Below are 19,398 nucleotides of genomic sequence, written 5' to 3'. Positions count from 1 at the left end.
CCCCCTCAGTCTGTACATCATTGCATCAATGTGTGTTGTCGCTATTGTATCATATTCTTTTTGGCAGAAAAATTCAAATCATTACACCACGTGCAAAGTTGGCTTTTTTTATGTGGTTGAAAGCATATGAAAAAAAAACAGTTTCAAAATTATAAAATTCATTAGCTTCTGGAACATTGTTGATTTCTCAGAGATCTTTAATTGGGATCACTTGTATGTCACAGCTATATGGATTTGGCAGTTATTGTGTTTGTGCATTATTGTCTTTCTATCCCAGTTCGTCTGTTTTAACACCTGGTGGGTGCAGTGAGTCATTTTGTGTAGGTGGACTAAGCAATCAGAATGAAAATCTCTAAGTTAGATCTAAGTGGGCTCAGTTTATAAAGGAATCTGTTAAGATTCATCATGTTTATGATTATGTTATGGCATTAATCCAGTTTTAAACAAGAATCATTCAATCGATATTTCCAATAAATTACTTTTTTGTTGTCTTTGGGAGTTGTTTCAATCCTGAGGGAATTTCATCCCACCCTCTCTCCCTAATGATACTGATACTAAGGTACAGATGCACATGTGCTAACTACCTTTCTGAACTTTGTCAAGTTCGATTTTTACTTTCATGGTAACTTAGATGGTTAATGTCAACTAGCTTATTTGGCTGTGGAGAGCTTGATCCTGCCTCACCCAACATCCAAATTAATATTTTTTAGCAAGGTGGTTGATCAGTGATGGAAGCCCCAGCTCTTACATTTTCTGCCCCCCTACACCTCCCTTTCCCAAAACTCTGTGTAGAGCATGACGGTGATTTGTACTGTGGCTGCCTCCAGCCAATAAGATCAGTAATCTTAGCACAAGCCAGGAATTGAACCTTCATATTGTCTGTGCATTTGTTCATATAAATCTTGAGATGTGCTATTATCATAACAGGAATTAACATTTGAATAATAATTTTAAAAATTTTACAAAGGTGCTAGATGGATTTTTTCCCCAAGCATAAGTATTATTAATCATTGGTCACAAGTTTCTGCCGTGAGTCTTCATGTGACTTAACAGGCCAGTTCTTGATGCAGAGATCTTTGGGCAGATGGGGCAGCATGTCCCATGTCCCTTGAGATAGTGGGATCCAGAGTTCAGAATTTGCTTCCGTTTCTTCTCTGCTGCTACTCTGCCTCATCATTAAGATGTTCTGACTCAAAGTGTGATGGGCAAGTTGTTGCCATTCTGAACAATTTGTGGCTATTCAGCTCCTCCCAGTCATCAATGTCAATGCTGCTGTGCTTCAAGGAGAATTTCATAGTGTCCTGACACATTTTCTTTCTCTTCCCCAGAACATTAGTCATTTGAGAGTTGAGAAAACAGGACTAGGCTGTGGAGATGTTTCTGGCCATTGTATTTGGATACAATGTCCAGACCATTATAGTTGATTTTGCAGGAATTTTGCCTGAAAGCTTGTGAAGCTGGCTTCAAAAAGGACATTAGCATTTGTTTCACAGTCCTTGCATTTGATACAGAGGACATGCCAGAAGCATTGTTGATGAATTGATGGAATTGCTTTTGTGTTGCTGATACACAGTGCAGGTCTCCCTGTGGTGATGACAACTGCTCTGGACACTGGACTTTCGTTGTCTTGTAGGGGCCTTTATTGTCAAACACTAAGAGTGGTATTTTACCATTTTTTGTCTAAGTGCAGGGCGAACTTGAAACTGGGAGAGTTTCAGATCCGTCTTTTGGGTGTATTTTTAGGTCCATCCCATATGCTGTCTGCCTGCAAAATTCTGAGTAAGCTCACTGCAGAAGTCTATGGGTGGGGTACTACACCCCCAAAAGCCTGCAGTGGGAGGATAGTACGCATGTACAGGCCTCTGATGCTGCACATGCGCATTAGCAGTAACAGGGGTTTGACAGACAAGAAAGAGCTGTCAGGGCCCTGCTACTGCAGGCAACCCGAAGCAGCTCTCCCCCCCCGCCCCCCCACTCAGTTGTGAGGGCCTGAGATCCGTGATACAGTCCCCACTGACCCCCACACACTCCTCCACTGATCACGGCCCCGCTGCCTTCCCCCGATCAATCATTGCAGAGTAGCAGTGGTCCTCTTCCCAACTGGCCACTCCCCCATTAACTCCACTCGCTGGCACTGCCCATTGGGCATTGCCCAGGTGCCAGAATGGCACTACCAAGGAGCACCCCTCTTGTCCTCGTCCTCTCTGGGGGGCCTTAATGGCCTTCAGTTCCACTGGCAAGGCCAAGTCAACTGTTTCCCATTCATGGGGAGTATGTCTATTCCTTGCCGGCAAGAATCTTTCCCGGCGAGGTCATAAAGGCAGGCGAGCCCAGATAATTGAGCAGCAGGCTTGCTAATGACATGTAAATGCTTCTTTAAATAAATTTCAATACATTAACCTGCCTCTCGACCATTTCTGGTGGGAGGCTGACCATGCCTGAAATCCAGCTCATAAAATGGCGCCAATTTTCGCTATCGCTTTACGACAACGTCGTAATGGGCACAATGCGATGGTAAAATCGCCCCTTTAGTACCGTAGTTGTAGAAAGCTGAGATGGTGCAGTTAATCTGGTGTTGAATCTCCTCATTGATGATGGTCTTTTGAGAGAGGTGGATGCCAAGCTATTGAAAGTGCTGAACATTTTCCATATCTCTGCAACAGCATATATGGAACTTGGAATATGTGACTAACCAGATGTGGATTGATAGAGTTTTGTTTTGACAAATTCAAGGACAGGTCATGTTTCTTGTACGCAGAACTGAAGAGATGACATCAAATCTGGTGCAAAGTGTCAACGACACTTAAATGATCTACAGTTTGTGAATTATTAATGTATATGCTGGTTATTTTATGTTTGGCTTATATGTAATATTGACACCAGAGGCAGATGATATTTGATGAAGTTAATACTTACTGTCAGGTAGATTATCCTAAAAGAAGTTGCCATTGAAATACTTGATGTGTTGGTTTTAACTTTGAAAAATTCTCTAAATTTGGGGCAAGTTCCATAAGATTAGAAAATAGAAAATGTAACTCCTTTATTCAAAAAGGGAGGAAGACAGAAAGCAGGAAACTGCAGCTCAGTTACCTTAACGTCTGTCCTAGAGAAAATGTTAGATGCTATTATGAAAAATGTTATGGCAGGACACTTAGAAGCATTCACACAGAGTCAACATGATTTTGCGAAAGGGAAATCATGTTTCTCCAATTTATTGGGATTCTTTGAAGGAGTCATTCAACAAATTTGTGGATTTACTGTACTTAGATTTCAAGAAGGCATTTGATAAGGTGAAACCTCAAAGGTTATTGCAGGAACTAAAAGCTCGTGGTGTAAGGGGTAACATATTGCCATGGATGAAAGATTTGCTAGTTAACAGGAAATAGAGGTTGGCACAAGTGCCTCATTTTCTGATTGGCAGGATGCATTGAGTGGCGTATCGCAGATATTAGTGCTGGGGTCTCAACATTTTACGATTTATATAAAGGGAACAGAGGAAATGAAAATATGGCTGTTACATTTGCTGATTGACACAAGGATATTTAAGAAAGTAAGTTGTGAAGAAGATGTGAGGAGGCTACAAAAAGACGTGGATAGTATGCAAAGATCTGGCAAATGTAATACAATGTAGACAGATAGGAAGTTATCCATTTTTTAGACAGGAAAATTTTAAAAGAAGCATATTATCTAAATGGTGAAAGATTGCAGAGCTCTGAGCTTCAGAGCGATCTGGGTGTCCTAGTGCATAAATCACAAAAGGCTGGAATAATAAGGAAATAATAAGCAAATAGTAAGTAAAGCTAATAAAATGTTATTATTTATTGTAAGGGGAATTGAATATGAAAGTAGAAAGGTTGTCTTCGGAGGTTACAATCAGATCAATGCTGATCCTGTTGAAGACGGAGCAGGCTCAAGGGGCCAAGTAGCCAACTTCGGCTCCTAATTCCTATGTTCCAGTATCCTTTCCTTAATATTTTTGTTAGAGTCAAGGCTGGGACATAAGCACTCATGAGTGTTGTGTTAATTATGGCTGAGCTGTGTGAGTCCTTCATTTATACGGTTGAGAAGTCCAGCAAGGATCAATAGGCCATGCACTGAAGCAGGAAGACTGAGTAGAATGGTCTGCCTGGAGGTTCTGAGAGTGCTGCTTTATAGCTCATTGTTATGAAGCATTAACATTAAGTCTGACTTCTGTTCTCCCTTTTTCTCTCTCCCACTGAGCAGAGCCTTTTCTAAGTTCAGTAAATGGGGGAGGAATAGCATTATGCTTGCATCACTCCATTTGTAATGTTTCCTGCTGTGCCTTAATGCCCTGCTCTGATTCCTTCAACAAAATATAGAACATAGAAAAACTACAGCATAAACAGGCCCTTCGGCCCACAAGTTGCACCGATCATTTCCGAAAATATGTTACCCAATTCACATAAAGTCAACAACAGATGCGGCTTTTTAACTTGTACACTCCGTTTCCCTGTTATTTCAGATTCCGAGTTAGCACTGATGTACAACGACGAGTCGGTGTTAGAAAACCACCATCTGGCTGTAGGCTTCAAACTGCTGCAGGAAGATTCCTGTGACATTTTTCAAAATCTCACCAAGAAGCAGCGGCAGATGCTGAGGAAGATGGTTATTGAGATGGTAAGCAAATTCAGCCATGAACTCAGTGTTGACAATTGATATGTTAAAAAACTTATCTGAGAAGAGCTGGAACTTGAATTAATTTTTTCAAATTTTCAATATTCTTCTCCCTTGTAGGTGTTAGCCACGGACATGTCAAAACACATGACCTTATTAGCAGATCTCAAGACAATGGTGGAAACAAAGAAAGTGACAAGTTCAGGAGTTTTACTACTTGATAATTATACAGATAGAATACAGGTGTGTACCATGATGCCCAGACTCAGTTGTCTGTGCTGTCAAGGATTTATATGGGCTATAAAGACAATTGATTGGCAGTAAGTACATGCATCAACTGTCCTACTTTTACCTGGACACCCTCATATTCAGCAGCATTGTTGTACTACAAGACACCCAGACCAGCCAAATGAGTTGATTTGACACATCTATGGAGAGAGGATAGAGCCAACTATTCAAGTCTGACTCAAATAGTTGGCTCTATTCTCTATCCACTGATGCTGTCAGACCTGCTGACTTTTTCCAGCATTTTCTGTTTTTGTTTCAGATTCCAGCATTTGCAGTGTTTTGCCTTTTAAAGGAGTTGATTTGTTGCATTTGTAGAAAGCCTTTTTTTTATTCGTTTTACAGGATATGGGCATTGCTGGCTAGGTCAGCATTTATTGCCCATGCCTAGTTGCCCTTCAGAAGGTGGTGATGAGCTGCCTTCTTGAATGGCTGCAGTTCCTGACGTATAGGTACACTCACAATACTGTCAGGGAGCGAGTTATAGGATTTTGACCCAGCAACAGTGAGGAATGCCAATATATTTTCAAGTCAGGATGGTAAGTGACTTGAAGGAGAGTCTCCAGGTAGCGATGTTGCCAGTTATCTGCTGCTCTTATCCTATTATTTAATAATGGTTGTGGGTTTGGAAGGTGTTGGCTAAGGAACTTCGGTGAGTTCTTGCAGTGCATCTCATAGATGATCCACACAGCTGCCATTGTTCATCAGTGGTGATAGGATTGAATGTTTGTGGAAAAGATAGCAGTCAAGCTTGCTGCATTATCTTAGATGGCATAGAGCTTTGTTGTTGTTGGTTTTGTTGGTGCTGCACTATTTCATCCTGGCCTGTGCCTTGTAGATGGAGGACAGGTTTTGGGGGGGAATGAGTGTCAGGAGGTGAGTTATTCACTGCTGGGTTCCTAGTCTTTGACCTACTCAAGTAGCCACAGGTCAGTCTTTAATTTCTGTGTTTTTAATTGGTTAAAAAGAAAACATCTAAGTCAGTTTTCAGCAAATTAAACTTACCTTTAGTAAATGTTCCCACCAATGAAAGAAGAGGCCAGAATAACCTGGAAGTGAAAATTTAAAACCTAATTTCTTAGAGGAATAAAGGTAAAGAAATTATAGAAAATAACTTTTGAATAGGCTTTTAAAAAATTTAAATAAAATTTCAAATAATGAAATTTCTTGACTGGTTTGGAGATACAAGGATGCAAGCAGAATTAGAACATAGAACATTACAGCGCAGTACAGGCCCTTCGGCCCTCGATGTTGCGCCGACCAGTGGAACGAATCTAATGACCCTCTAACCTAAACTAATGCAATGTTATCCATATGCCTATCCACCGACCATTTGAACGCCCTTAAAGTTGGCATTGATGTGCAGTGGATTGACATGCACTTCAAATTGCATTTTTAGAGCATATTTTGGTATTTTGAATGAAAGAAAGATCCCTAATTTTTGAATGGCTTTATTTTTAGTTTTTATGTTATACTCTCAATACAAGATATGAAAACCAATTAACAAGATAACCCAGGGGGAGCATCCTGACCCTTTCTTCCAAAACTGCAGAAAGCACAAATCTGAGTGAAAAAGATGAAAATCCGGATTGCTGGGTCTCCACTTTTTTGCAAAGGATTTCTGAGGAATGTCAACCAAGGGTGGGGAGGGGAGGAGGTGCAAAGCTTGCCAGGAGAGGGGCACAAATTAGAAACAGCACTATAGTTTCATCCCTGCTCCCCTGCTAACTGAAGGAGGCGTGACGAACTAAGAAGGCTTAAGTTTCAATCCAGGTTAGGAGCATAATTTGTTTTATTTCTTTCCCCTCCTACCCAGATGTTGAAGATCAAATTGGCATCAGGCAGCAGCCAGAAATTTTCTACATCATAATTGGAAGCCTGGGAAGGCAACATCATTATCTTGTTTTCCTGCTCCTACCAGGGAAGAGTCTGTGCTAAGAATGCCTGTTGAGTACCATAGTAAGAAGTCTGACAACACCAGGTTTAAGTCCAACCGATTTATTTTAATAATTTATTTAAAATAAGTCAGTTGGACTTAAACCTGGTGTTGTCAGACTTCTTACGGTGTTTACCCCAGTCCAACACCGGCATCTCCACATATAGAGTGCCATCACAGTGATCCTGGGGTGTGCTGCTCCTACTGAGATTATAGCAGAGGGGCTCCAGAAAAGCCTGCTTTTAAAAAAAAATTCCATGAGATGTGGGCACCACTGGCTAGGCCAGTATTTGCTGTCCATCTCTAATTGCCCTTGAGAAAATGGTGGTGAACTGCCTTCTTGAATTGCCACAGTGTAGATGCACCCATTTTGCTGTTCAGGAGAGAGTTCCAAGATTTTGGTTGAACGTTGGTGAGGGAATGTGAAATAGTTCCAAATCTAGATGGAACATAGTTTAGCATTCATTTTTGTAGACACAGGCTGGGATTCTACGACCTCATCCGTGGCAGGGATTTTCCGATTCCGTTGCTGTGAATGGTGATTTGGCTAAGCGCTAAATTCTTTGTTCTCACTTGCTGTGGTGACGGGACATACAGCCTCAGAGAATTTCGGCCTTTGTAACAATTATAGTACAACTGAGTGGATTGCTAGACCGTTTCAGAGGGCTATGGTCCTGGAGGCCAGACCAGGTATAGACAGCAGCTATCCTTCCCTAAATGACATTAGTGAACCAGATGGGTTTATATGACAATCATGATCAATATTAGCAAGACTAGCTTTTTATTTTAATGTATTAATTGAACTTAAATTCCACCAGCTGCTATAGTGGATTTGAACCCATGTTCTCAGAATGTTAGTATGTGCCTCTGGATTACTAGTCCAGTGACAATACCACTACACCGCTACTTCCCCTAATGGTGCTATTATAAGATAGTTCTGTGATATTTTATTTCAGAAGATTCTAAATAAGCCTTTGCTACTTTGGTTCCAGGTTCTTCGTAACATGGTGCACTGTGCCGATCTGAGCAATCCTACAAAGTCTCTGGAGTTGTACAGACAGTGGACAGATCGAATCATGGATGAATTCTTTCATCAGGGAGACAAAGAGCGAGAACGAGGCATGGAAATCAGCCCAATGTGTGACAAGCACACTGCAATAGTTGAAAAATCCCAGGTAAGTGATAGCTTCTGTAGTTGTCAAGCAAAAGAGTTCAAAAACTTCATAGTCAATTTTATTATTAGCATAATTATCTTACTTTTGTCCGGTGCACCTCTGTGGATTCCTTTGCTTTATAAATAGAGATTTTTTAAACAGTTCTATTAACTTGCCATTTTCATAGATTTGTATGCATAAACTCCCAGGTTTGTTCCTGAATTCTTCCTTTACCATTTAGTGTATATTTAGTTTACCATTTATTTTGTATTGCATCTCCACTTTTTTTTCCAAAAGCATCTCTTCATCCTTCTCTGCAATAAATTTCATGTTCCATGTTGTGGCTTCCAAATTCATGAGGGCGATTCTCCCAGTCCGCTGTGCTGCTTTTGGACCTGTTTGGGGGGCCACGCATCAGGCCTTGGGGGGGTGGTGTTGTAAGGCCAGTGATGAGGGGTCATGCGACTGGCCAACGATTGAGCTAGCCAGCAATCAGGAGGCTGGCATTGTGGGCTTCTGGGCATGCACCAATCTCGGCACTGACAGAACAGCTCATGCACAGTGGCCCACTCAGCGCAATGTTGCCAGCCTTTCCTACGGGAATAGACCCCGCACCCCAATAAAAATCATTTTTAGAATGGTTTATGCTAGTGCACAGAGTGTGGAAAATGCATTTTGAACTCCAGCTGAAAATACCAGCTGGATTTACTCCAGTTTTTACGGCAATTCAACACATAGAATTTTTTTGGGAGAATCAACTCTCCCATGTGCTTGTCTGAAGTTTGCTACCATCCTCTTCACAGTTAAGTACATTTACAAGATTTACATCATTTGAAAATTTTGAAATTGTGCCCTGTACACCTAGGTCAAAGTCATTAATATATATCAGAAAGAATAGTGGGCCAAATACAGATCCCTGAGCCATGTGACTATGGGTCAGTCTGAAAAATTGATCGTTCACCACTACTGTCTTCTTTCTATGATACAGCAAGAAAGAGGGTTAGGTGTCATTGATTTATTAAAAGAGGTGATCCTGTTTTGTATTCAGCCTCTGTTTTTAAAATAATATTTCATCGTCTGTTCATTTGCCTGTTTGCTTTTCTCCATGTGCCTTCTTGGCAATACCTCTGAAGGGTGCCTTTGCCTGACAATAATCTGATAAAAATGAATTCTGATTGAAACAATAGATTCAATGGTAAATGGCTACTTAAAATTGCACAATACAGTACTCTGGTCATAGAAGTTTACAGCGTGGAAACAGGCCCTGTGGCCCAACTTGTCCATGCTGCCCAGTGTTTACCACTAAGCTAGTCCCAATTGTCCCCTATCTCTCTATACCCATCTTATATGCTAGCATTTTTTCTTCAATGCTCTTGAACCTGCACTTCTTTGCTTTGTGTTATGTTTTAAGAAAATTATTTAAATATTAATAATGTTATATCAAAGTGCAGTGAATATAAGAATAACCTGCAGTTGTATATACTTTGATCCTGTCTTTTGGAATATTTATAGAATTTATCTTGTTGTGAAAATATGGGATTAATTTTATTTTGACTTGTTTAGAGACTGTATTAAATACTTATTATGCCAATCTTTTCCACAGGTTGGATTCATTGACTACATTGCACACCCTTTATGGGAAACCTGGGCAGATCTAGTTCATCCTGATGCTCAGGATATACTGGACACATTAGAGGACAATAGGAATTGGTATCAGAGTATGATCCCCCAGAGCCCTTCCCCTTCCCCTGATGAGCAAGGGAAAGAAGGGCAATATTCCTCTGAAAAATTCCAGTTTGAACTCACACTGGAAGAAGATGAAGATTCAGAAGGGACTGAAAAAGAGGAAACAAGTCAGGGGGAAGAGGACAGCAGTTGTCAGAGTTGTGAAACAAAGATATTTGTTGCACTGGAGTCAGAAAGCCAGGAGACCGAGATGGAAGAGACACAAGCAGATCCCCTCACTGAAGACACATCACCTGTAGATACGTAAATACTCTACAAGAGTGGACATTTACTTATGGTCACGTGCACAAATTATCCACAGGGGAAAACCTATGATGTTGGTTTTAAACCCAAGGTTTTGCAATGAAAGCTTACCACTGTGGTTCAGATGATCAATGAACATTGACGGCAAGATTGGAAAGCCGAAGGTAGATGAAACATTTAGGAGTTTTAAAGTGTGGGCTTAACTGCAAGCCAAGTTTATTTGAAACTATTGCACAAAAGCCGTCTTAAGTTTTAACTGGGGATGAGCATGCAAATGGATGACACAACACTGAGAGATTTTGTACTGCAAGGCACTGAGACTGTATGACAGTCTCAAACTTATGAACTAGCTTTTCATGTAGGAAACTGTTCTTTGTTCAGTAAATTATGTCTTAGGACTGTGTGCCTTTTGAGAAATGTTTTTGTCCTTCCAAATGTGTTGAATTTAATTGAACACAATTTACTAAAGTCCTAACAAAACTTTTCTACATGTAAAGAACAGTACACGAACAAATCCATTTATAATTTTTTTCAAAATTATGAGAATTTAGAATTAAGTCTTCCGGTTCCCTTCGTAGATAAAATGGCAATACCTTAGAGTTATCTGCAAACTGCTTTTGAAACAATATTCTTTGGTGCACCTTTACTTTGAAAATTCAAGTGAATTAACTGTTCGTAACCCAAAAGAAATTAAATTGTAAAATCATTTTGTTTTTTACCTAGCTTTTTTAAGAATAACATTTTAGGAGGCTTTGAGTACTTGCTTATTACACACTGCCACAGTCCTACACCTAAGAGAAAAAGCAAATTAACATGGCTTAATGATGAAAACTTGATCTAGCCACATGTGAAAATTATTCCCTTGAAATCTAGTTAAGTGTCAGTTAACAATCCCAAATCACTATAGTTCTGTAGTTAAAAGGATATAGGTAATAGATTGGGTGGTCCAATAAGTTTGAACATGGCTTTTCAGTTCTGAGAGTTCAAATCCCGTTTCAACTCATGAGTTGAAAGTCTTTGCTGGGTCCTCAGTGAATTGAATTTAAGGGGATCTCAACACTCTCACAAACTCACAGCATATAACTATTTATTAGTCCAGAGATTTGGGTCTAAATGGGCAATTCACTCTGAGAGCCTACCAGAATGGTTAATTTAGGCAGCGAAAACATTTTCAAGATCACGGAGATGAGGAATACCAATCATCCGATATGGAATAACAATTAAAAACTAATAATGCACCCCCATCATTGCAGTTAATTTAGTATAATTGGGGGTGTCCTTCTGAGGCAATGATTAAGGCCTGCTAGTGAGGCAAACTCAAGGGTGCTTTCTTGTTTTATACCATATTTAATGATAACACTGGGTGCCTGAAATGGGATAGTGTTACATCTCTGAGTACTGAAGTCCCTATCTTGATGGATACAAAAATATAAATCAAAAAGAAAAGGTAGAGACAGTATGCTGCTTCCATATTGTATAATCGCCTGAACTAAACACAACTAATGAGATTCATATTTGCATTATATTATTTTTAACTTTACTGTTTCTTAATTATATGATCGAAACATTCAGCCATGCCATTTAAATGTTGCCATGACAGTCTCCCCCTTTGCAAAATGGAAAAAAAATCAATGAGAGCTGGGACTTCCTCAATGTAAAGATACAATTTTCATAAGCAACTTTATAATTTTTAATGCAATCTGTCAGCTATTAGATTCCCAGTTTATTAGTTGGCATAAAATTTCTTAATTCTTTCAGCACAGAATTTCTTGTTTTTCAAAATCATGAATGCATGCTGGAAAATTGTTCATTAGTAATACTTATTAACTATAGACATTAATAAGGTGAAACAAATTATTCATGTAATTCTGATTTAACTAACCAGTTCAATGTCTGATAATTATCATGTGGGAGAAGGAAATGTAGTGAATATTTCTTCTTTCTACTCTTTAAAATGAAAGCTACAAGATGGGAGGAAATTTCAGCATTTTGGGTTCATATATTTTCACGTCTGCACTTCTAAAACAGACTGATGTTAATGAACATTGCATGATCCATGGTAGGCTGGGTGCCCAACACATCCCGATACCATTAATAAAAGCAGAAAGTGCTGGAAATACTCAGCAGGTCTGACAGCACCTGGCGATGCAGAACTAAGGGATAAAAATGCTGATGAAAAGTCAATAATATGAATCGTTAACTGTTTCTTTTTCCAAATTTGCTCCAGATTGCCAAGTATGTCTTGTATTTTCTGTTTTATTCAGACTTCCAGTAGCTGCAGCATTTTGTGTTATTCTTAAACGTAATATTCTTAAACATAATAAAAAAAACATTTTTAAAATACCTCTTCAAAGGGAAATATATTCCACCGGATAGTCACATAAATCAAGGCCATCAGTCGGCTTACCAATGCATTGGAGTTACACCTTGTTCCTCTGTTAATACTTTAAAATTACTTGCACCACTGCCCGTTGTTCCTATTCATGATATTACAGTCCAAGAAAAGCAAAACGTTTAGGTGCAGGCTGCTTCTAACATGAAGTTTAAAAAAAACATGGCAACAAGAGTTATATTTGGAGTCACTGGTGAGCATTTAAATATCTTTTAAGCGTATCACGCAGGACTATGACGCCATTCACTTGAATCCACTGATCCTTTAATTTATTTTGATGTATTTAAATTCTTTTATGTCTGTTGATATTTTTTGTTTTGTGTGCCATCCTTTGTACAACACTGCTAATCACATTCTTATAGCTTGCTCATTTCTATTTAGAACCATGTATTTATATCATGTACATACTGTAATGTTTATTGTAAATTATTAATTTATACACTAACATTGCCTGTAGAGTGGTGGTGTTACTGTGTAGAAAATTCCAGGTGAGAGTTCTCCTCTTCTTACCATTGATTTTTTTTATTATTGTGTAATATAGTATAACCTGAACAGTAGTGATAAAGAGACATATGGAACCCAGAAATTACAGATATTTGTGTCAAGGTTTTTTTCAGTTATCTAAACTAGTCCACCAGAGATTACAGTCTAAGACTATTTAATGTGCAACTGTGAAGCAATGTCTGGGATAACTGTTAAGAACTTAAAGCTACAAAACAAAAAAAAATTGCAGTCTGATGTCAGTATCTTGTAAACTACATTTAAGCTTTTGGTCCAAATTGTGTTCAAAACGGTTTAGCAGATTGGAATGTCTGCATGAGTAATGGGTTTGTATGTCTGTTAAACATTGCAATGTTTCAGGTGGCAGTTTCCTTAATGTTTTCTCAGTCTCACACAATGTATGGTATAGTATTGTATATTGTGTTCAGAAACCTTTTAAGAGATTTTTATATGAAGCGATTAAACAAAAGCATGGATATATTTCATGTTCCTTCAATTTTATTGCATTTTGGAAGTTATTAAATGGCACCATTGGTGCTTTTGCACTCCACAAGTATTAAGCTATGTATTTTCATTATTTTTTTCCACAGAATAAGGCTTTCTTTTACTTTTCCATCTTCTCCCTTTTTAATGGTGTTGGCTCATGGAGGAGAATGATTGCATGGGGATTTCCATTCCTCCAATGCTTATCCACATAGCCATTCTTCCTATGAAGAAGACATAAGGCCACAGAAGCATCTGAGCTAAAGCCATAGAAGCATCAGAGCTAAGTTCAATCTTAATGTCCATGTGCACATTCCAGCACAAGTCACATGATCATGAGCAGGCAGGCTGGCTATTTTTTCTACTCCATCACCTGGGATTATTGATAGCATTTGTTATGTTCTTATTTAAGTACTTACAAGGTCAGTTAACCACACACCAAAAATTGGAACTGGCAGTTCTTGCCAATGACTGAGTTTTTTGTTGTACACACAGCTGCACAGTGGTTGCCTCAGAGCACCAGGGGCTCAGTTCAATTCCTGCCTTGGGTCACTGTCTGTGTGGAGTTTGCACTTTCGTCCTGTGTCTGCGTGAGTTTCTTCCAGGTGCTGTGGTTTCCTCCCACAGTCGGAAGATTTGTGGCTTAGGTTGATTGGCCATAGTAAATTGACCCTAGTGTCAGGGAGTTTAGCAGGGTAAATGTGTGGGGTTACAGGTTTAGGGCCTGGGTGGGATTGTGGTCAGTGCAGCTCTGTGGGTCGAATGGCCTCCTTCTGTACTGTAGGGATTGTATGACAATCGATTTATCAAGTTTAACCATTGAGGACATCAGTTCAACTGCTTAGAAGATATTCACCTGTTTCCCTTTCAGTTACCTGTTCCTGGAGGGTAAAACAAGCATTATTTGCACAATGCAAAAAACTAGAGGTTTGAGGGGTTGCCATGCCAGGCTCAAGCACATATACAAAATTCTCCAACTCAAACAAGTCAGGGTAAAGAAAAGTGCAACTTTGTCTGTGAGCAGTAATATACATCTGATAATACTAGGCAAAGTAATTATTGCAAATATGTCTTAATTTTGAGATCATTCACATTTTGATTTGTGTTAAAGAAAAATATTCATTTTTCAAATTAGGTCTATTACTTCAATAGATATTGTCCAATTTCCATTGTTATAGACTGTATTCAACATATCTGATCTGAAGAAAAGCTCTACAGAAATTCTTCTTCTTCATAATAAATCTACATTACATTTGCAGATTATTCAAAGCTGGCAGTTAGTTCCCATACCAACATTCTCACAGTCCCAGAAGCCCAGGAAACCACTGTGTTCCATAGAGCATTTGATCGGCTTTGTCTACATTCATCCCAATAAATTTTAGTTCTATTAGAAACCAGGCATTTTTCCAGCTTCTTTTTGAAGGAGTTTATTGATAAAGCATTAACTACTTTAATGCTGGAAATTAGGTCAACGTATCAACTACGTCGGGGAGCTAAATTTCTATCGAAGAACAGCGTGCATGGAATACTGAGATAACAAGAGAAATGAGAGAGAAAATAAAGAACCATCTGAGGGAATGTAATGTTAAGAGTAAGAAAGGGATTGAATCGCTGCATTGTAATACAGTGTCATATTGTTGTAATACACAAGTTTGCATTTATCATTTTCTTCATAGTTCTTAATTTCAGCTATGTTGTTAGAAAAAAAGGGAACAGAATATGATGTCAGCCTTAGTAAAAATGCAGCATATCAGCCTCTGACATTTAAAAAGCGAAGTCAGACAGTTGCTTCTTTTGGGCATCAGTGAGACCCAAGGCCATCATATTCAACCCTCTGATCCCAGTTCTTCCAATTCTTAACTCTAGTGCATCCCTTATTTTAATCGGTGTGCCATTACTGGCCATGCCTTCAGCTGCCTGGGCACTAAATGCTGGAATTCTTACCCTTGGCCACCCTACCTCTGTAAATCTCTTTCTTCACATTACTTAAAATCTGTCTTTTTAAACAACCCTTTGGCCATGTCCCCTGAGCTTTTAATATGGTTTGGTGTCAAATTTTGTTTGATAAAGTTCTAGTGAAACAATTTGGGATATTTTATTACATTGAAGATGCAATATAAATGTAAGATATTAATAACTATCAGGTGAGAAGGCTGGAATAATGGATGCAGATAGGGAGGTGGGAGGGCTTTAATTTAATGGGAGACCTCGTTCGAAAAATGTCATTTTTTTTGTATGTTTCCTGGCTGTTGCCAGCCAATTTCAGCAGCTGCCTGGCTGTTGAGTGGGTGACCAGCCAAAGCACAAACTAGAGGTGAATTGGACACTTAGGGCTCGTGGGGAATAGACATTGGGTCGGTCAGGCTGGCACACAGATATTAAAGGGACTTGAGTCAAAGATTGGGTCAGAATTTTCCTTGCCCTCCTGTTCTGCACCATTAGGGAGCATAAGATGGGAACAGAAACTGTCAGGTATGACCTGAATTGTAACCTAATGGACTTCAACCATAGAGGAGCCTTTTCAAGGAACAAATACTGCATGATCTTGAAAGGTATGTCCCTGGCAGGCAGAGAAGAAATGGCCGAGTGAGGGAACCATGGTTCACAAAAGAGGTTGAATGTCTTATCAAGAGGAAAAAGGAAGCGTATGTAAGGTTGAAGAAACAAGGTTCAGTTGGGTTGCTTGGGGGTTACAAGGTAGCTAGGAATGAGTTAAAAAAGGGCTTAGGACAGCTAGGAGGGGGCATGAGAAGTCCTTGGCGGGTCGGATAAAGGAAAACCCCAAGGCTTTTTACTCCTATGTGAGAAATAAAAGAATGACCAGGTTGAGGTTAGGGCCAGTCAAGGATAGTAGTGGGAAATTGTGCATAGAGTCAGAAGACCTACCTTATTTCTAATGCTTCTTGTATTGAAGTAGATACATTTCAACCCACCATTCTGTCTGCTTGTACAAGCCTGCGACCTTGAAACCTTCCTCAGCACCTCTTCTTCAACTACGAACCTCACGTAATAATGAATAGAGGGCACCTGTCACCTCCTTGATGCATTTATGTGTGGCAGCCTGTGAGATGCTGCAGAGATCCCCTGGAGCTCTGGAACAAGCCACAGGCTTTGAAATTGGGCAGTGAACTTCAGGGCCTCAGGCAGGGGATGTCCTCCAACTCCTCAGAATGTTAGATCCTCCCACAGAATGTGGCAGGGATAATCCACCAGATGCCTGAACAAATTGTGGGGCACTGTCTCACTCATCTGCAGATGGGAGTATTCTTCAACAAGTCACCTCTATAGTAGAGGTCTAACCTCCTTGTATTCTTGCTGTTGCTGGAATGCCCCTGAACCCTGAACTTCAAGCACAGCCTCCTTTCCAAACTATGGTTGGCACTATTAGGCCTTCCTTCTCCTCTTCCATTCCATGAGCACCATCAAGAAGGTAGCATTGAGCCCAGGTTTCACTTTTGTTTCTTCCTTTCCTCTGAGGAATTAGAGACGTAACAGTTTAATGAATCACAGAGAAAGATAATAAAGCCCCAGACTTCAAACAACAAACATTGTCATGACATCGGATTGTGTTAGCACTATTAGCGTTGTCACTGATACAGCCTAGTAGCTAAGCAAGGTGACCAAGATGCCAACCCTGACACTTAACATCTCAATCCCTCAGATGTTGTAAAAAGATTGGATGCTTTAATTACATGCACATCTTGCCAAGCTCATTCCTCTAATCTCAAATCTCAACTAACCTGCACACAAGTAATGACTGGGTACCCATTGTACATGCCAATTGGAGAAAGCACATTAAAGGTTTTCATTGATAATCAGCATCTAATTTTTACATTCCTGTGTGTTAAAACAGTTTTGTGAGGTCAATGACTTCTCTGTCTATCTTTAGAGTGTTAAAAATGGCAATGGCTCCAAAGGAACCTTCTCGAGATCTCCCACTTTTCTTTCATTTTTGACTTAATTCCAATGTTTTGAGTGCAAGCAGGTTGAAGCTGAGAACTGGTGCCCCAAGTGCAATCTTGGGTTCCCCGACACTCCAACCAATCTCATCTGGATTAGTTTCCAGCCTCAAGTTCTGACTGCACCATAACTTTGATTAACAAGATGATGGTGTTCAAATAATGCTACAAGATCAACTTTGACCCTCCCTCCATGTCTGTTACTGTACCTCCAATTTTCCTGGAACCCCACGGTGTGCAGATAAGAGATTCCACCCATTATTTTCCAGCTTCCCCAATAATCCTGGATCCCATTGTTGTTTTTCCAACCCGCGCCCCCCACCGAACCCATAATTATGCACGCTGCGGACCTAACCACCACCCATCCCCTCCATCTCAAGACTGAGTGCAAAGTTATGTACAAAGGAAACCCACAGGAAAGTTTCACAAACATCTATTATGCTAAGTTTTCCATCTTTACAGACTGCAGATGTTTTCCCTAACCCTAACTATTCCATCAGCAGCCCAGTACAAAGACAGACAGTAAGACCATGACTGCACCATGCACACCAAGCTGTGCCTTTTCCCAATTGAGCACAATGTTCATTGACCCTCCCTGGATCAGGACTGTGATATGTGAGCCAGACATCACCCTGTAGAATGTCCTGCAAAGCCCCACAACTCACATGACTCTGGCACCCTGATTACTTGGCCCCAGAGCAGGGACCATTTCTTCCAGACTGCTGACAATATAGACAGTCCACATGCCTCCCCGTTCCATGAGACTCGTTGCAATCCTTTACATATGTACAATCCTTTCTCCTCCCCATCTCCATAACTCTGTGTGCAAGCCTCATCCTCTTTGATTTGATTTATTATTGTCACTCGTATTGCATACAGTGAAAAGTATTGTTCATTATACGCTATACAGAGAAAGCATACCCTTCAGAGTGCATAGGGGAGACAGAGAGGAGAGGGTACAGAATACAATGTTACAGATAGAGTGAAGAGAAAGATCAGCTTCAGAGTCTAGAGGATCACCAAATCTGTAAGAGATTTAAAGAGAACAAAATGAGTCAAGTTTTAAGAGCTTAGAACGAGACTAGAAGATGGAATTAGAAAGTATGCTGAGGACAGCTCGCAAGAATTCACCTCACTCCGGTACCATTTTTTCAAACCTCCCCCTCTCACATTCCTGAGTCTGTGTGCGGCCCCTACGATGTGTGCGATCCTGTCTTTCATGTTGGGTTGCAGCTTCACCTCTGCCTGCCATTATTTCCCCACCCTGCACGCCAACTACACCTGCCGCCACCTCCCCAAGCCCCCCCCAACTTTATCCAATGTCCCCCCATGTTTCCTTCCCTCCTTTCCACCCAGTTCCCTCTCCCATCCCTTTGCCACTCTGCAATGCTGGTCTCTATCTGGGTTGCTGCTCTAATTGAGCCTCCAAGTACCACCTTCCATGACAATGCAGGAAGGCACTAAAGAACACAAGCCTGCAATTCCCCAGCAGTGTGGCATTTCACTAATTTCTGGCGAGAACTTGGTGAGAATCAACGGCACTGTTGTGGGTAGGCTTTCAGTGATGCAGACACCTCAAAGTCATGAGCAAAGCGTGAGCTGAGAGCTGCACACCTCTTATATTCAAACATGATTCAGACTGGTCTAACTTCCCACTGATTTGCCACTTGGGAGGGCACGGTGGTTAGCACTGCTGCCTCACAGTGCCAGGGACCCAGGTTCAATTCTGGCCTCGAGTCACTGTCTGTGTGGAGCCTGCACATTCTCCCTGTGTCTTTGTGGGTTTCCTCTGGGTGCTCCGGTTTCCTCCCACAGTCCAAAGATGTGTGGGTTAGGTTGATTGGCCATGCTAAATTAACCCTAATGTCAGGGGGATTAGCAGGGTAAATATGAAGGGTTAGGGGTATAGAGTCTGGGTGGAATTGTGGTTGGTGCAGATTTGATGGGCTGAATGGCCTCCTTCTGCACTATAGGGATTCTATGATCCGATGATTGGGATGGATGACATGAATCTAGCAAATAGTATTTTTAATGACATTAACATGGTAATGCATTCAGTGGGGT

General features: G+C 40.4%; 1 protein-coding gene across 7 annotated transcripts in view; it reads left to right on the top strand.

Annotated features, from left to right (window-relative positions):
• LOC145347785 (3',5'-cyclic-AMP phosphodiesterase 4B-like) overlaps positions 1 to 13,372 on the top strand; it is a 308,064-nt gene extending 294,692 nt beyond the window's left edge. For all 7 annotated transcript variants that reach the window (XM_080195601.1, XM_080195598.1, XM_080195599.1 and 4 more), the window contains 4 exons: positions 4,484 to 4,638; positions 4,756 to 4,878; positions 7,849 to 8,031; positions 9,614 to 13,372. In XM_080195601.1, the coding sequence (XP_080051727.1) occupies positions 4,484 to 4,638; positions 4,756 to 4,878; positions 7,849 to 8,031; positions 9,614 to 10,003 (851 nt within the window). In that variant the 3' untranslated portion in view covers positions 10,004 to 13,372. The remainder of the gene's footprint in view (positions 1 to 4,483; positions 4,639 to 4,755; positions 4,879 to 7,848; positions 8,032 to 9,613) is intronic.
• The last annotated feature ends 6,026 nt before the right edge of the window (positions 13,373 to 19,398 follow it).

This window comes from Carcharhinus amblyrhynchos, chromosome 9 (assembly GCF_965287045.1).
Source record: "Carcharhinus amblyrhynchos chromosome 9, sCarAmb.v2.hapA, whole genome shotgun sequence".
Classification (NCBI taxonomy): Eukaryota; Metazoa; Chordata; class Chondrichthyes; order Carcharhiniformes; family Carcharhinidae; genus Carcharhinus; species Carcharhinus amblyrhynchos.
Note: the sequence above shows the minus strand (reverse complement) of the source record. Positions and strands in the feature narration are given on the sequence as shown.